Raw genomic sequence first — 15,427 nt, forward strand, 5'->3', positions numbered from 1 at the left:
GACAAAGTATATTATATTAAGATTTCATCCATATACTTGGTCAATAACTCCATGGTGATGCCCTCCAAAAGAGAGAGAAATTAGAAGCTCGCCGATAGGTTATAATATGTCGCGCCTACGGTTGCTAGACCAAGTTGGGCAAGTCTCCGGTTGGCGTTCCCCGTGACAAGAGTTTGAATCCTTGGTCACACGAATTTTCTGGTCGATGATGTGGAAAAAAAAAAACACCTCGTATGTCCCGTGTTCCCAAAGCACAGGTAAAATGGACCGGCCCTCTCACCGGGTAACAAGCCCCTGTGTGCGGACCGGACATGAGGTTCGGAGGTTTTCTCGGGCCAGGTGAGAAGTCATCTACCTTAAGCTAAAATAGCTCGGGGTGTCTACCCCGCGGCCCGAGTTTTTTTTATTATATGCCGCCTCCTGCCACAGCAATGCCCTAGTATGCACGTAATGATTCCCGTGAGAAGAATCATAAATTACACTCTTTTTAAAATTGCCCATATCTATGACTGAAAAATATTCTAAAGTAGTAGACCTCCCTAAATCAACACCCGAATTACCCATTTCTTATGACGTCTGCCTCTTTAAATAATTTTTAGAGACGGGAATTTACTTACTGACCATTTACGAAGACGGTCTCTAGATGCGCCCGCCTCTATTAATCAAAGAAGAGATCTCCTAAATCGTTTCTTCTATGAGTGTAGCTCCAACTAGCTAAGGTTTCAACCGATGTATACCATTGGAAGGGGATGAAGAATATATGAAATAGCTGGTGGCTACACAAAGTATATAAATAAGGTCATGTTTGGATCCATGAGGCTAAAGTATAGCCCACCTTTTTTAGTCACCTTTTAGCCCCCATGAATACAAACAGGTGGGCTAAAAGTGGGGCTAAACTTTAGCCACCCATTTTTCATTAGCCTCTCCAAGGTGGGCCAAAGAGGGCTAAAAATGGTCATGTGGGGTAAAAGACGCATATTATCCCCACCCGTCCCTATGCATGGTTGTGCATGTATATTAATTAGGGGCAATGGGTTATGGTAGGGTACATGGCTAATCTTTAGCCCTGGATCCAAACAGCTCTATGGGATAAACTTTAGCCCATTTGTTCTGAGGGCTAATCTTTAGACTAGGCTAAATTTAGCCCATAGATCCCAATAGAGCCTAAGCTGTATTAGAACATGAGCCGACGAAAGAGGTTAAATATGAGATTTTTTTTTTAAACTAAATATGAGAATTTTGATTAGTTTTGAGCCTCAAATTTTGTCAATGAAATTGCCCCACTTATTTTCCTTTCTTAAACTTAAATTGTGCCACTTAATGTCCCTTAAACTTATCGGTCACGCAGGAGCATGGGATGATAGATTATGTGGACAAAAGCAATACTCCTATGTTTTGTTTTGCAAAAATCATGTCTATCGTACCACTACGATGCTTTTGTTCTTTTTTATTTATTTATATATTCTCTGCGCCCCCGAAATGTTACTGATATTTGCTTGGTGTGGTCAAACAGGAGCCATGTGAGGTAAACAGGTCTCTGAGTCTGTTCGCTTGTTGGATTCAGTCAGGGCTTATCAGTCAGCTAATAATGTTTTTCTCTCACAATGAACCTGCATCGGCCAGGCTTATCAGCCCAGAAACCAACGAGCGAACGGACCCTATAAGACAATCATAGGTTTGGTGGAAATCAAAGAGGGGACCCTTTTTGAGATATTTACCGATGAATATATCACATTTGATTTGACCGAGTCCGGTTCCTGTAAAAATCTCAGTCTCGTGACGAGATAGTAGCAAGGAGATTGAGAAAGCGGTTCACGGGCATACATACATCCATACCTGGCTCTGTCTGGAAGGAAAGGCGCCGCCGTGACGAACAGGTCCGGCCGGCCGGCCGGCGTGAAGAAACTGTTGGGCGAGGCGATGGCGAGGCAATGGGCCAGGTTGCCGGCGGCATGTAGGCCATGGGCTAGGGACAGGGAAGGCAGGGGCCAGAGCACTATAATTCGACGACGCCGACGTGGTTTGTAGCCTTGCGTGTGATTACGATTATTATGATTATGATTATGGAGGAGAGGCGATGGGGACGATGACTCGGCGGGCCGATACGAATTTGGAACGGGACGCGAGCCTATCCGCAGCGGCGTCAGCGTCCACGTGTTTTTCGACACGTTTTGCTGTTTGCCCAACTACCGCTCAGTCAGGGGGTGTTAGCTTGGTGAAAGTCGGAAATTTGGCTACGGTAGCACTTTCATTTTTATTTGACAAATAGTATTCAATCATAGATTAATTAGGCTCAAAATATTCGTCTCGCAATTTCCAACTAAACTGTGCAATTAGTTTTTTTCATCTATATTTAATACTCCATACACGTATCACAAGATTCGATGTAATGACTACTATAGCACTTTTTAGAAATTTAGGGTGAGAACTAAACACGCGCTCAGTGAGCCCAGCATCCTAGTATACTGCCTGTTCCAAATCCAACGTCGAACTGCTCAGGTTTGCCATGTGACGCCGTACCCAGTAGTATATATATACACACACCCCTCTGAAGCTTGTTTTGGAACGTACACGTTCTACAAAGAATTCAAAGGAAGATTCAGGGGTGAATGAGAAAAAACAAAGATTCTATTGTCACGCTCACGGTGTTAGAAATTTAGACAATTTTAATATTAATTTAATCTAGAAAATATTAAGAATAGATTTGTGGCTTCATATATGTGTACGTGTGATCTAAGTGATCTAAACATGTAGATGACACTAATGATCATGATTTTAATCAATGAAGATAGGGGATGAATTAGAACATACCCAGCGACACTAGAGCAGGTTGCGCTAGTCGACATAGCGCTTGTTGGAGTCAGTATAGAAAGGTTGCAGTGCCCATCTCCCACCGATGCCACAAACGCCGAGAAGAAGATGAGGTTGTCGAAGGATCGAGCAGTCGCGCAGTCACTCTTCGAAAACCTGATAGCCGCCCTTCACCCGAGCAGGTGAACACACTTGGTTTCGGAGGCCTGCTCTCCCTGTTCCGGTGCTTGCAAGGACCGAGGCAGGAAGGCTTGGCCGCAGCGGAAACCTCGTGGATGTCTTGCACGCGTGAGAGACAAGGCAGACTGAATGTTTGAAGAGGGTCTTTGCTTTTATCTCGAATGGCCGAGTTTACATCCTTCGTGGCTTTGGCCTCAGGTTTTTGCTGTACCGCCAGACCGTTAGAAGGTTTGTTCGACTTACCCTATATTCGGCTTATTCGGCTTATTTTTTCAGTCGGAACAGTATTTTTCTCTCATAACAATTTAGTCGAAGCAGTGTTTTTAGTCAATTTTAGCTAAGTTTCAGTCCAGCGAACGAGCCTCTTAGCTTCTGAACCGGGTGGCTCTAGAGATATCGCAGCACCGGCGTCTGCAGTCAGGAAACTCAGGACAGCGGCAGCTGGTAACTGCACAACATGGGGTGTTGCTTTGCATTGCCATTTGCCACTCAGATATTTGTCTCGTCATTAACAGCAATCGAATCTGCCATCCGTAGCCGCAGGGCAGGGCGAGCGCATGTGGCAACAGTGAAGCTCTCGACAGCGAAATGCCAGGGCAAGCGTTGAGGACACTTCTATCCATTTTTTACTCCCTACTCATATCAATATCTCACCGGGCCATGTTATGTTAGAAAGAGAACAGGGAGATGCGTAATCCACACCGAAATGTATCCATCAATCTTCGTTTACAGATCACTAACAAGTACTCCCTCTACTAGCAGTGGTATGTAGTTGTTGATTACAGATCACCAGATCACTGTACACTTGCTTCCATCCTCTCCCCGTGTTGCCTCAAATCAAATGGCTCAACGAGGAGAGGAGGAACGGAGCCAAGATTCGAGTTGCGTTCTACTGCGGCTTCACTGGCGGCGACCCGCTGGTCTCGCCGCCGCCGAGCCCGGACTCCAAGTCGCGGTCTTGGTTCTGCTGCGCCGGCGGCGGCGTGGGCGTGGCGCCGCTGCAGCCCAGCAGCCGCCGTAGGGCGGCTACTCTGGCCGCCTCCACGACCGCCGCGACTCCGGCGATGGGCCCTGGGACCGCCTGCGGCAGCGACACGGGCGGCGGTGCCGCTGGTGCCGGCGCGGCGGCGCCCCGGGTGCTGACGGCGTCCTGGGAGCCGAAGAAGAGGACGTTGGTGGGGAAGTTGGGCGACTCCGGGTCCGCCTCGGGCGCCGCCCGCGGCGGCACGGGCTTGGCGTCGTCCTCCTCCTCGGCGACCGCGCAGCGGCACAGCGGGCAGGTGGAGTAGGACCGCAGCCACATGTCGACGCACTCCACGTGGAAGGCGTGGCCGCACCGGGGGAGCACGCGGGCCGCCTCCCCGGGGCCCACCTCGGCGATGCACACTGCGCAGTCCGCGGGCGGGTCCCCGGCGCCCACCTCCTTCCTCGGCAGCGCCGCGATGGCGGCCTCGTCCATGCCGCCGCCGCTGCCGTGGCACCCCGCGCCCGCGAACACGAAGCGGGCCCGGCCCCTGTCGTGGAGATCGCCGCCGCCGATGGTGGCGGCGGTGCCGCGGTAGCGCTTGGCGCAGAGGAAGAGGTAGAAGCTGATGACGAAGGTGATGAAGATGGCCGCCGCCGCCGCCAGCATCGTCGCCGCCGCTGCCACGGAGGTGCCCGTCACCGGCATCGGGGCGTCGGCTCCAGATCCCCTTTTCTCCTTGTCTTCCTCCTCCTCCTCCCAGGAAGCAGGCTGTTCCCCAGCTTTCTTGGCTGGCTAAGACTGGCTTGGCTCTATGCTGGGTTCGGTTCTTGGCCGCGGTGGAGGCCGGCGGCGGCGCGCTCTGAGATTGGGAGTGGCTACTAGCTAGCTAGCTAGTGGGGGAATTGGGTGGAGTCGGAGAGGGTTCTGGCGTGTATATATACGAAGTGATTGGGATGGGGAAGGAGGAGCGTGTGTGATTTGGATTGCAGGTGGAGGTGGGTTTGGAGGGACGGGGGGAGAAGTGGAGGAGAACAGCGACGCTGGCAGTGTGGCAGGCCGACTAGCGGTCACTGGCTCACAGATTAATAATTTTAGCAGTGCTGCCTCGGTCAAAAAAGAAGTAACCTTTACATTTATCCCAAATTAATAATTTTATATCTGATTAAGTCCATATATAAGATTGTATATATTTTTAAAGAATTAATATTAGTTTTTATTTTGTTTGTACCAGTAAACACGTTTGTGCTTTCCAATAGGACATACAGTTTGGTACAAGTGATTACTTGAACGACTTTACACATCCTCGTCTTGGGATTGATAATATCGTAGTGTGACTGGATGTGTGTTGTTTTAACTGATATGGGTAATGGGTAACAATGTCATGCATTTAAATTCATTTTGAGGTAAGACTCGGGCATCGTGCATAAACAATCTTCTCTAGCTCCTACCACGGGCACATGAGAAAATAGCGAACCATGGAAACACTTTGTATTCTAATTTGTTTGAAATCAGACATGCACCGTACTTAGGCCCTGTTTGTTTTAATGAGACGAGGGACTATAGACTAAATTTTAGTTTCTCTGAACCAAACACCAGAGATTAAAATAGGGACTAGAGACTAAAATACATAAGTCCCTTGGGTGAGACTTATTAGGACTAAAGGGACCAAATTGACACCACATGCCCCACATTTGTTGCCGGTCCCCACCCCTTCTTTCTCTCTCTACTCCCTCGCTCTCGCCTCTCGCCCGATGTGTCGCCCCACCCTGACCCATCTGTCGCGCGGTGGCCTGGCCAGAGTTCGCCCTGCGCGTCCGCTGCGCCGTAGCCTGGCACCAACGCCGACGAGCGAGGCCGCCCTTGTAACACCTCTAGTGTTACGAGCTTGCTTAGCACCGAGATTTAGGCATAAGAAAAATTACCGAAATGATTTTCTTGGATTTTAAAATTTAACTTATGTTTAAAAGTGTTAATTTTGGCGAATTATATTGAACAACGGGTTAATTAGTTCCCAGATGTTTTGTTTCTACGAGTTAGTATGACGTATGGACTAGTGTATGAAATGCGTAGTTGTTGAAATTAATTCGGTTTAGGCATGTTAAAAATTACGGCAACACACACGCACGCTGCGCACGTATACAACATACTCATGGACGCCTGTGTGCATGCCTAGCCTCGTCGCTGCCTTGCTGCGCCCTGGCCTCGTTGCCAGTCTCGCCTCTGTGGCCGCACTGCCGATGCCGCTTCTCGACGGGCTGTCCCGCTGCCGCTACCGCGTCCTAATCTCATGCTGGTTGGCCACGTCGGGACGTGGGCTACGCGCAGGGTCTTGTCGCCGCTGTGACGTCGCCGTTGGTGATCGTGGCGCATTCCTCGCCTCTTGATCCATCTACCCCATTGTACATCCGTGCCGCTTCGCAGTCGTCACTTAGTGGCCGTCGGTCTCGGCTTCTAGGGTGACAAGGTACCTCATTGTCGTCCTGATCGCTAGGCAACGTGGTGCGTCCCCCGCTCGGAGTCAGTCATCCAATTTATTTGCGTCGCGCTGCGTTGTCGAGTCATCGTTTGCCCTTTCTTTTCTCTGTTTGCCTATGCCCCTGTCTTCTCTCCCTCGCTTGCGTCGCGTCCGAAGTTTTAAGTTGAGTGGCCAGTCGAGCAGGTGCTTTACAGCACCAGTAGCCCAGCAGTGTGCGCTCCTTACAGCACCACCGAGCATTCAAGCAGCAGTAGGCCCTTTTTCTTTTCCTCGCCTACCACTACGCTCGGCACCTTGGCGTCCACGCCCTTGCCCTGGCACGCCGCACCACCGCAGTCGCCACGCCTCACGCCCACCGGTGTCGGCCCTCCCCCATGCGAGCGCATGCTAGCCCCCGGTCCGCTCTAGACCGCTGCCTCTCCTGTGCGGCCGCAGCACCATGCCCGCCTCCTGCCTGTCCATCGTTGGCCCTCGCAAGCGCTCCTCCTCCTCGCACCTAGTGGCTTTTTCCCCGTCATCATCTGCGCCGGCCCGCCTACTGCCTAGAGCCGATGAAACGCCCCGTAGCGTTGTCTTGCGTGAGCCCGAGCTCGGCCACCACCTTCTACCATCGCCCAGCCACCGCACGCAAGCGTGCGCACCTCAGCTCCATGCTGAACCCACTGCTGAAAGGTCCTTGTTTGGTTTTGGTAATTGAGTGACAACTTAGGTGGACTAATTGTGTTTATGTGAGATACATAGGTGATTAGTCCACAGGTACATGTGTGTGAGCAACATATGCCATGGAGGTGAAAATGGTTTGGAGATATTGCAAAGCTCACACATGTGACGATGAAGGAGCTTAAATGCACATGAGACATGACATTGAGTCATGTGATCAAGGTGGAGAAGATGAAGACAAGACTTGGCTTGATGGACCGGTTGCAAGCGTGAAGGGCAAGTCGAAGGCTTTGGAGTGATGGACCGCGTGGCGGTGAAGCTTGAGCAAGACTTGGCACCGATGGACGATGGCAACGGCGAAGAGCAAGTAGAGTCAAGATTGATGAACCAATATGATCATGTGATGATATAAAGTGGATTATATCATTGTTGATCGTGTTGGTGCATGTGTTGCATCAACATTGGAGGAGATGGAATGGAATGCGCAAGGCAAAGGTATAACCTAGGGCATTTCATTTCACCGGTCATAGGTGTGTAGAGAACTTTATGACCGGGTTTAGGATAGATGGCCGTACTATCAAGAGGGGCAAACTTGTTTGCATATTGGTCATCTAGTGCCACTCGAGTGATCTTGAAAGCATCTAGGCCCCTAGTTGGATTTCGGTGATTAATGTCAATACAAGATTACTATGACTAACGTGTGTTTTGCAGAGACAATTAAGTTAGGTCATGGTAATAGAGATCGATTAGGCAATCGAGGTTGTCATGCCCCTACGATGGAAATCGTTTCGGTTTTCAAAGGATGGACGACAAGGTTAAGGATAACTAGTTCTAAGTGTCGATTGAAGTTGGAGAGACACTTAGAGTAGTTTAGGACTTTGTTTTTCCTTTGGCCGTACTATGAAGGGGGGTATGAACGGGTAGCTTGACCTAGTTGAGTCTAGTGAGTTAGGTGTGGTGCACACTTGTTAAAACTAGCTCTAGGTAGCTCCTATGAATGCCTAAGATCTTTTGGAGCAAACTTCATTCACATATGTTCGGAAGTTGGAAGTGAATGGAGGGTCAAAACACTGACCGGACGCTGGCTCCGGTGCGACCGGACGCTGGCCGCAGGGTCCGGTCAGTTCATTTGACCAAGGGGATCAAGTCTGGTATGACCGGATGCTGGGAGGTCATGTGACCGGACACTGAGGGCCAGCGTCCGGTCGACTCCAGTAAGGGTCCAGACTTGGAAAAGAGTGACCGGACGCGTCCGGTCAGTGTGACCGGACCCTGTGTATCCAGCGTCCGGTCATTTACAGTAAGCATCCAAGAGCGACCGGACGCGTCCGGTCGGTATTGACCGGACCCTGACAGCGTCCGGTCATCACTTGAAAACTGTTTCGCGGGTTGAACTGACCGGAGCGTCCGGTCATCACGACCGGAGCGTCCGGTCATCCCGCAGAAGCTCATAACGGTTCGTTTTTCAGGCTGGCTTATAAATAGAAGCTGCACTCGTGAGTGGAGTATCTTTTGCTCATTCCAACAGTTGAGAAACACGTTTGTGAGTGCCAAGAAGAGCAAGGTCCTAGTGAGGTGTTTGTGATTCGAGAATCCAAGAGAGTAGCCTCACTAGCAAATCAAGAGTAGCAAAGTGTGCATCCATCTTCTCATTAGGCTTCGTGTGGTCAAGTGAGAGTTCGTGCTTGTTACTCTTGGTGATCGCCATCACCTAGACGGCTTGGTGGTGATTGGGAGTTTGGTGTTCACCCGGCGGAGCTTGTGGGTGACCCAACTCAAGTTGTGAGCGGTTTTGGGTGATTCGCCGCGACGGAGTGTCGAAGAATCAACCCGTAGAGAGCACTTGATCCTTACGCGGATCAAGGGGGAGCTACACCCTTGCGCGGGTGCTCCAATGAGGACTAGTGGGGAGTGGCGACTCTCCGATACCTCGGCAAAACATCGCCGTGTTCCTCTCTCTCTCTATTTACTTTGAGCACTTACTTTGAGCATTTACTTTGAGCAATTCAATACTTGTTTTCATTTCCATAAGAATTGCTTGCTAGAGTAAGTTTGGAACTTAGGTTGAGAGGTTGTTGTGCATTAGTTTGATATAAACACTTTTCTAGGCACAAGGGGTTAATTGGGCTATCCGTAGGATTTGATTATTGCAAGAAAATTTAGAATTAGCCCAATTCACCCCCCCTCTTGGGCATCTTGATCCTTTCAATTGGTATCAAAGCCTCGTGCTCACGTTTTTAAGCTTAATCGCTTAGAGCAAGATGTCTCATAGGGATGGTCCTCCTTCTATCTTTGAGGGAGATGATTTTCCATATTGGAAAATCCGCATGGAGGCTTACTTAGAAGCTCTAGATGTTGGAATTCTTAGAGCCGCCTCTCAAGGGTTCCCCGCACCTAGGAATGCCGCACAACTTCAAGGCGATGAAGTAAATTATGAAAAATGGAATGCAAAGGCTCGCAACACCATCTTTAGAGGCCTTTGCAAAGATGTGTTCAATCGTGTAAGGAACCACAAAGACGCCCATGCACTATGGTCGGATGTTTGTGCGCTCCATGAGGGAACCAAGAGTGAGCGTGAGGAACACTATCATCTTGTGATTAAAAAGCTAAATTCTTTTGAGATGTTTCCCAAAGAAAGTGCTAATGAGATGTATTCTCGATTAAATGTTCTTGTAGAGGAAGTCAATGGGCTTGGACTCACTCAAATGTCACCATCCGACGTTGTGAGAAAAATCTTGAGTGTCCTCCCCATTGACAAATATGGGCACATTGTGACCGTGCTACATCAAGGTGATCTTTCCGCCGCTACACCGACACAAATCTTGGGAAAGATCAATGCTCATGAGATGTACATGCACATCACACCACAAGATGGCTCATCCTCTACAAAGAAGAAAGAGAAAGACTTAGCATTCAAAGCTAGCCAAGACAAGGGCAAAGCAAGACTTGAGTATGAGAGCTCAAGTGATGAAGATGATGAAGAAAGCCTTGCCCTCATGGTGAAAAAGACCACCAAGATGCTAAAAAGGCTAAACAAGAGTGGCATCAAGTTTGATGGCAAAAAGAAGAAGTTCTTCACTAGCTCAAGAAGAAAGCCAATCTCCGAGATGGATTGCTACAATTGTGGCAAACTTGGTCATCTAGCTCATCAATGCACAAAGCCCAAGAAAGACAAGTTCAAGAACAAGGGCAAGAAAGATGATTCAAGTGATGAAGATGAAAAGAAGAAGAACAAGCCATACAAGAAGAGAGATGGCAAAAAGAGGGAGTTCTACAAGAAGAAGAAGAGTGGCAAGGCCTATATTGTCGGTGATTGGCTCACGGACATTGATTCATCAAGTGGATCATCCGATGATGATAGTGACGATGAAAAGGTGGCCGCCATTGCTATTGATCTTGCATCTTCACCACCACCATCGCCATCATCCTCTACACACCTATGCCTTATGGCCAAAGGTGAACGCAAGGGAACTAAGAGTGGTGATAGTAGTGATGATGAACATGCTAGTGATGATAGTGATAGTAATGATGATGACTCACCTACTTATGATGATCTTGTCAAAATACTTAGAAAATATACTAAGATCATTAGAAAGAGTAGAGCTACAAATGAAAAGCTTGATGCTAAAAGTGATTCACTCTTAGCTAAGTGTGATACATTAGAAAAGGCTAATGATGAGCTCAAGGAAACAAATGATTCTATATCATCCAAACTCAAGGAGCTCAAATCTTCTAAGAAAGAGCTTAAAGATAAAAATGATAAACTTGAGTGGGTACACAATGAGCTTATCACTAGTCACAATAAGCTAAAAGATGAATATGCAACTCTAAAGATCAATTATGATACCCTTATTATTGCACAAGAATTCTTACCAAATGAGCCACATGATGCTACTAACCATGTTGTTAAGATTGACATAGCTACCTCATGTGATGACTTAATTGATGAAAGCATTGAGCATGGATCTAGTAGCAAGGGCAAGCAAGTGGTTGAATGCAATGACTATAATGAGTATGTCAAGCTCAAGAGTAACAATGAGAAGCTCATGAAAGATCTTGAAGAGATGAAAAGTCACAACACCATTGTGCTAGAAACTCTTGATCATGACAAAGAGGTGATCCTTGAGAATGAGAAATTAAAAGAAGAAATCAAGAAACTCAAGGAAGAGAAGAACAATGATATTCTCAAGGAAGAGAACAAGAAGCTCAAGATGGAGAAAGAGCATCTCAAGGTGGGATTGAGCAAGTTTGCTAGAGGCAAGCATCTCCAAAGTGAGCTACTCATGAATACCGTCATGAAGATGGATAGAAGTGGCATTGGATATATGGCAAGTGTAGAGAAGAAGAAGGCTCAAGCTCAACACCAACAATCAAAGCCAAAGCCAAAGCCAAAGAGATGTTTTGAATGTGGACAAGAAGGCCATTTTGCTCATGAGTGTCAAACTCCACCACCAAAACCCTTGCCCAAGCATGCTAGACCCTTTGCTTTCAATGCTCACTACATGCTTAGAAAAGATTCGAGTGGAAAGATGAAAGTCATGTTCTTAGGTCCCCCCAACAAGAGTAGGCCTAAGAAAATTTGGGTGGCTAAGTCACTTGTTGAGAAGGTGAAGGGCCCTCAACAAGCTTGGATCCCTAAAGCTTGAATCTCTTGTGTGTAGGTGAACTACAAGACCGGTGGAAGTCATTGGGTTATTGATAGTGGTTGCACACAACATATGACCGGTGATCCTTGTATGTTCACCTCACTAGATAAAGAGGTAGATGGACAAGAGAAAATAACATTTGGAGATAATTCAAAGGGCAAGGTCAAAGGATTGGGCAAAGTGGCAATATCAAATGATCATTCCATCTCAAATATGCTCTATGTTGCTTCATTGAGTTTCAACTTGCTATCCGTTGGTCAATTGTGTGATCTTGGCTTCCAATGCTTGTTCACCGAGAAGGAGGTGGTTGTATCTAAGGTAGATGACAATCAAGTGATATTCAATGGATTTAGATACAACAACTTATATCTAGTTGACTTCACCTCCGAAGATGTAAACTTGAAGACTTGCCTATTCACCAAAACAACACTTGGGTGGCTATGGCATAGAAGGCTTGCTCATGTTGGGATGAGCTCACTCAAGAAGCTTATGAAGAATGATTTGGTGAGAGGGTTGAAGGATGTGAAGTTTGAGAAGGACAAGCTTTGTAGTGCATGTCAAGCCGGCAAGCAAGTTGCAAACACTCATCCAACCAAAGCTTTCATGTCAACCACAAGAGTGCTAGAACTCCTACACATGGATTTATTCGGACCAACAACATACAAGAGTTTGGGAGAAAATCTCTATTGTCTTGTGATTGTGGATGACTATTCAAGATATACATGGGTGTTCTTCCTTCATGATAAATCCGAAGTTGCATCTTATTTCAAAAAGTTTGCCAAGAGAGCACAAAATGAATTTGAAGTGAAGCTCAAGAAGATAAGAAGTGACAATGGCAAAGAGTTTGACAACACAAACATAGAAGCTTATTGTGATGAAGTTGGAATCAAACATGAAGTCTCCGCAACCTATACTCCTCAACAAAATGGTGTAGTTGAGAGGAAGAACCGGACTTTAATCACTCTTGCAAGGACAATGCTAGATGAGTACAACACCCCCGAAGCTCTATGGGTGGAAGCAATCAACACCGCATGTTATGCATCCAACCGCCTATTTCTTCAAAAGTTCCTTGTCAAGACACCATATGAGTTGCTCAATGGGAAGAAGCCGGACGTCTCCTTCTTTAGGGTGTTTGGTTGCAAGTGCTACATCTACAAGAAGCGGCAACACCTAGGGAAGTTTCAAAGGCGTTGTGATATAGGTTTTCTTGTTGGTTACTCATCGAAGTCCAAAGCATATAGAGTATTTAATCATGCCACCGGCTTGGTTGAAGAAACATATGATGTGGAATTTGATGAATCTAACGGCTCCCAAAGAGCACATGAGAATCTTGATGATGTAGGTGATGAACCATTGAGGGAGGCTATGAAGAATATTCCGGTGGGAGACATCAAGCCAAAAGATGATGAAGATGATGTACAAGTCATTAACCAACCCTCTTCATCAAATGTACCACAAGATGGTGATAAAGTTGGGAGAGTAGAAAATGAAGATACTCACATCTCCCATGAGCAAATGGTGGTACAAGCACAAGATGTTGATGCTCCACAACCTCCTCCTCAAGTGGTCAATAGAAGAAATACACCTCTCCTACAAGATCATCCACAAGATCTCATCATAGGGAGTCCAACAAAGGGGGTGATGACTAGATCTCAAAAACTTACCTCATTTATTGCTCATCACTCTTTTGTCTCTTGCTATGAGCCTACCAAGGTAGAAGAAGCTCTAAAAGATCCAGATTGGATCAATGCCATGCATGAAGAGTTGAACAACTTCACTCGCAATGAAGTATGGAATCTTGAAGAGCGACCAAAAGGTGCAAGAGTGATTGGAACAAAGTGGGTGTTCCGCAACAAGCAAGATGATCAAGGTGTTGTTGTGAGGAACAAGGCAAGACTAGTGGCAAAGGGGTTCTCTCAAGTTGAAGGTTTGGACTTTGGAGAAACCTTTGCACCGGTTGCAAGATTAGAAGCCATCCGTATCCTTCTTGCATATGCATCACATCATGAAATGAAACTATATCAAATGGATGTGAAAAGTGCATTCTTAAATGGCTTTATTAATGAACTAGTCTATGTTGATCAACCTCCCGGGTTTGAAGACCCTAGATATCCTAATCATGTTTATAGGTTGTCCAAGGCACTATATGGGCTTAAGCAAGCCCCAAGAGCTTGGTATGAGCGCCTTCGGGATTTTCTTATTGAGAAGGGCTTCACCATTGGGAAGGTCGACACCACACTATTCACCAAGAAGCTTGATGGGCATATCTTCATTTGTCAAGTATATGTTGATGATATTATCTTTGGATCATCAAATGAAGACTCATGCAAAGAATTTGGTGAATTGATGTCTAAGGAGTTCGAGATGTCAATGATTGGTGAGCTTACATTCTTTCTTGGTTTTCAAGTCAAGCAAATGAAAGAAGGCATCTTCATCTCTCAAGAGAAATACACAAAAGACCTTCTCAAGAGATTCAAGATGGATGAATGTAAGCCAATCAAGACCCCAATGCCTACCAATGGACATCTCGACCTAGATGAGGGAGGTAACTCGGTTGATCAAACTCTCTACCATTCTATGATTGGTAGCTTGTTATATTTAACCGCATCTAGGCCCGACATCATGTTTAGTGTGTGTATGTGTGCTAGGTTTCAAGCTAGTCCTAAGGAAACACATTTAATTGCCGTAAAAAGAATCCTTAGGTATCTTAAGCACACTCCAAGCATTGGCCTTTGGTATCCCAAAGGAGCTTTATTTGAATTAATTGGCTATTCCGATTCGGATTACTCCGGATGCAAAGTTGATAGAAAGAGCACATCCGGAGGGTGCCATTTGCTTGGTAGATCACTTGTGTCTTGGTCCTCCAAGAAACAAAATAGTGTGGCTTTGTCCACCGCCGAAGCGGAATACATTGCCGTGGGTGCTTGTTGTGCACAAATATTATACATGAAACAAACTTTACTAGACTATGGAGTAGTTCTAGAGAAAGTACCTCTTTTGTGTGACAATGAAAGTGCGGTGAAACTTGCAAATAATCTGGTTCAACACTCTCGCACCAAGCATATAGATATCCGCCATCACTTTCTAAGAGATCATGTGGCTAAAAATGATATATCACTAGAAGATGTAAGATCCGAAGATCAATTAGCAGATATCTTCACTAAACCGCTAGATGAAGCTACATTTTATAGATTGCGGAATGAGCTCAATGTACTTGATTTTAGTAACTTTACAAAAAATTGAGCTTGTGTTGTCCCTTGCATTCATTGTAATATACAACATGTTTAATTTGTGGAAATGCATATAGGGCTTGTCTAACATGGTTAAGATAACCGCCGAAAAGCGTGTGAAGAAGCTTAACCTTGGATCAAACTTGACAAGCAACTAGATTTACTTACAAGCATTACATATGCATGATTGTTGTTTTGTCGTTGTGTTCCATTTGCCCTCTTGTTGCTTATTTTCTTAAAAAGAATTATAGCCTAAGGCAAAATACTTTGAAAAATATGAGGGTTTGAGAGAGGTCACTCACATCAGTCCCAATTGGTGTTTATTTGGATCTTATTTAAGTTGGGACTTGATTGGGAACAGGCAGCGCGAAGGAAGTTTGAAGATTTGCTGGAAAAGGTGCACCGGACGCTGCACCGGACGCTGCTGTCCAGCGTCCGGTCAGTTCACAGGAGGTGA

The 15,427-nt window shown here is 46.5% G+C and overlaps 1 protein-coding gene across 1 annotated transcript; it reads right to left on the reverse strand.

Annotated features, from left to right (window-relative positions):
* Positions 1-3,316: 3,316 nt before the first annotated feature.
* On the reverse strand, positions 3,317-4,940 carry LOC136539720 (E3 ubiquitin-protein ligase EL5-like). The gene has a single exon (XM_066531697.1). The coding sequence runs from the start codon at positions 4,661-4,663 to the stop codon at positions 3,881-3,883; it is 783 nt and encodes a 260-aa protein (XP_066387794.1). The 5' UTR covers positions 4,664-4,940; the 3' UTR covers positions 3,317-3,880.
* Between the last annotated feature and the right edge of the window lie 10,487 nt (positions 4,941-15,427).

The sequence above is a fragment of the Miscanthus floridulus genome, chromosome 2 (genome assembly GCF_019320115.1).
Source record: "Miscanthus floridulus cultivar M001 chromosome 2, ASM1932011v1, whole genome shotgun sequence".
Classification (NCBI taxonomy): Eukaryota; Viridiplantae; Streptophyta; class Magnoliopsida; order Poales; family Poaceae; genus Miscanthus; species Miscanthus floridulus.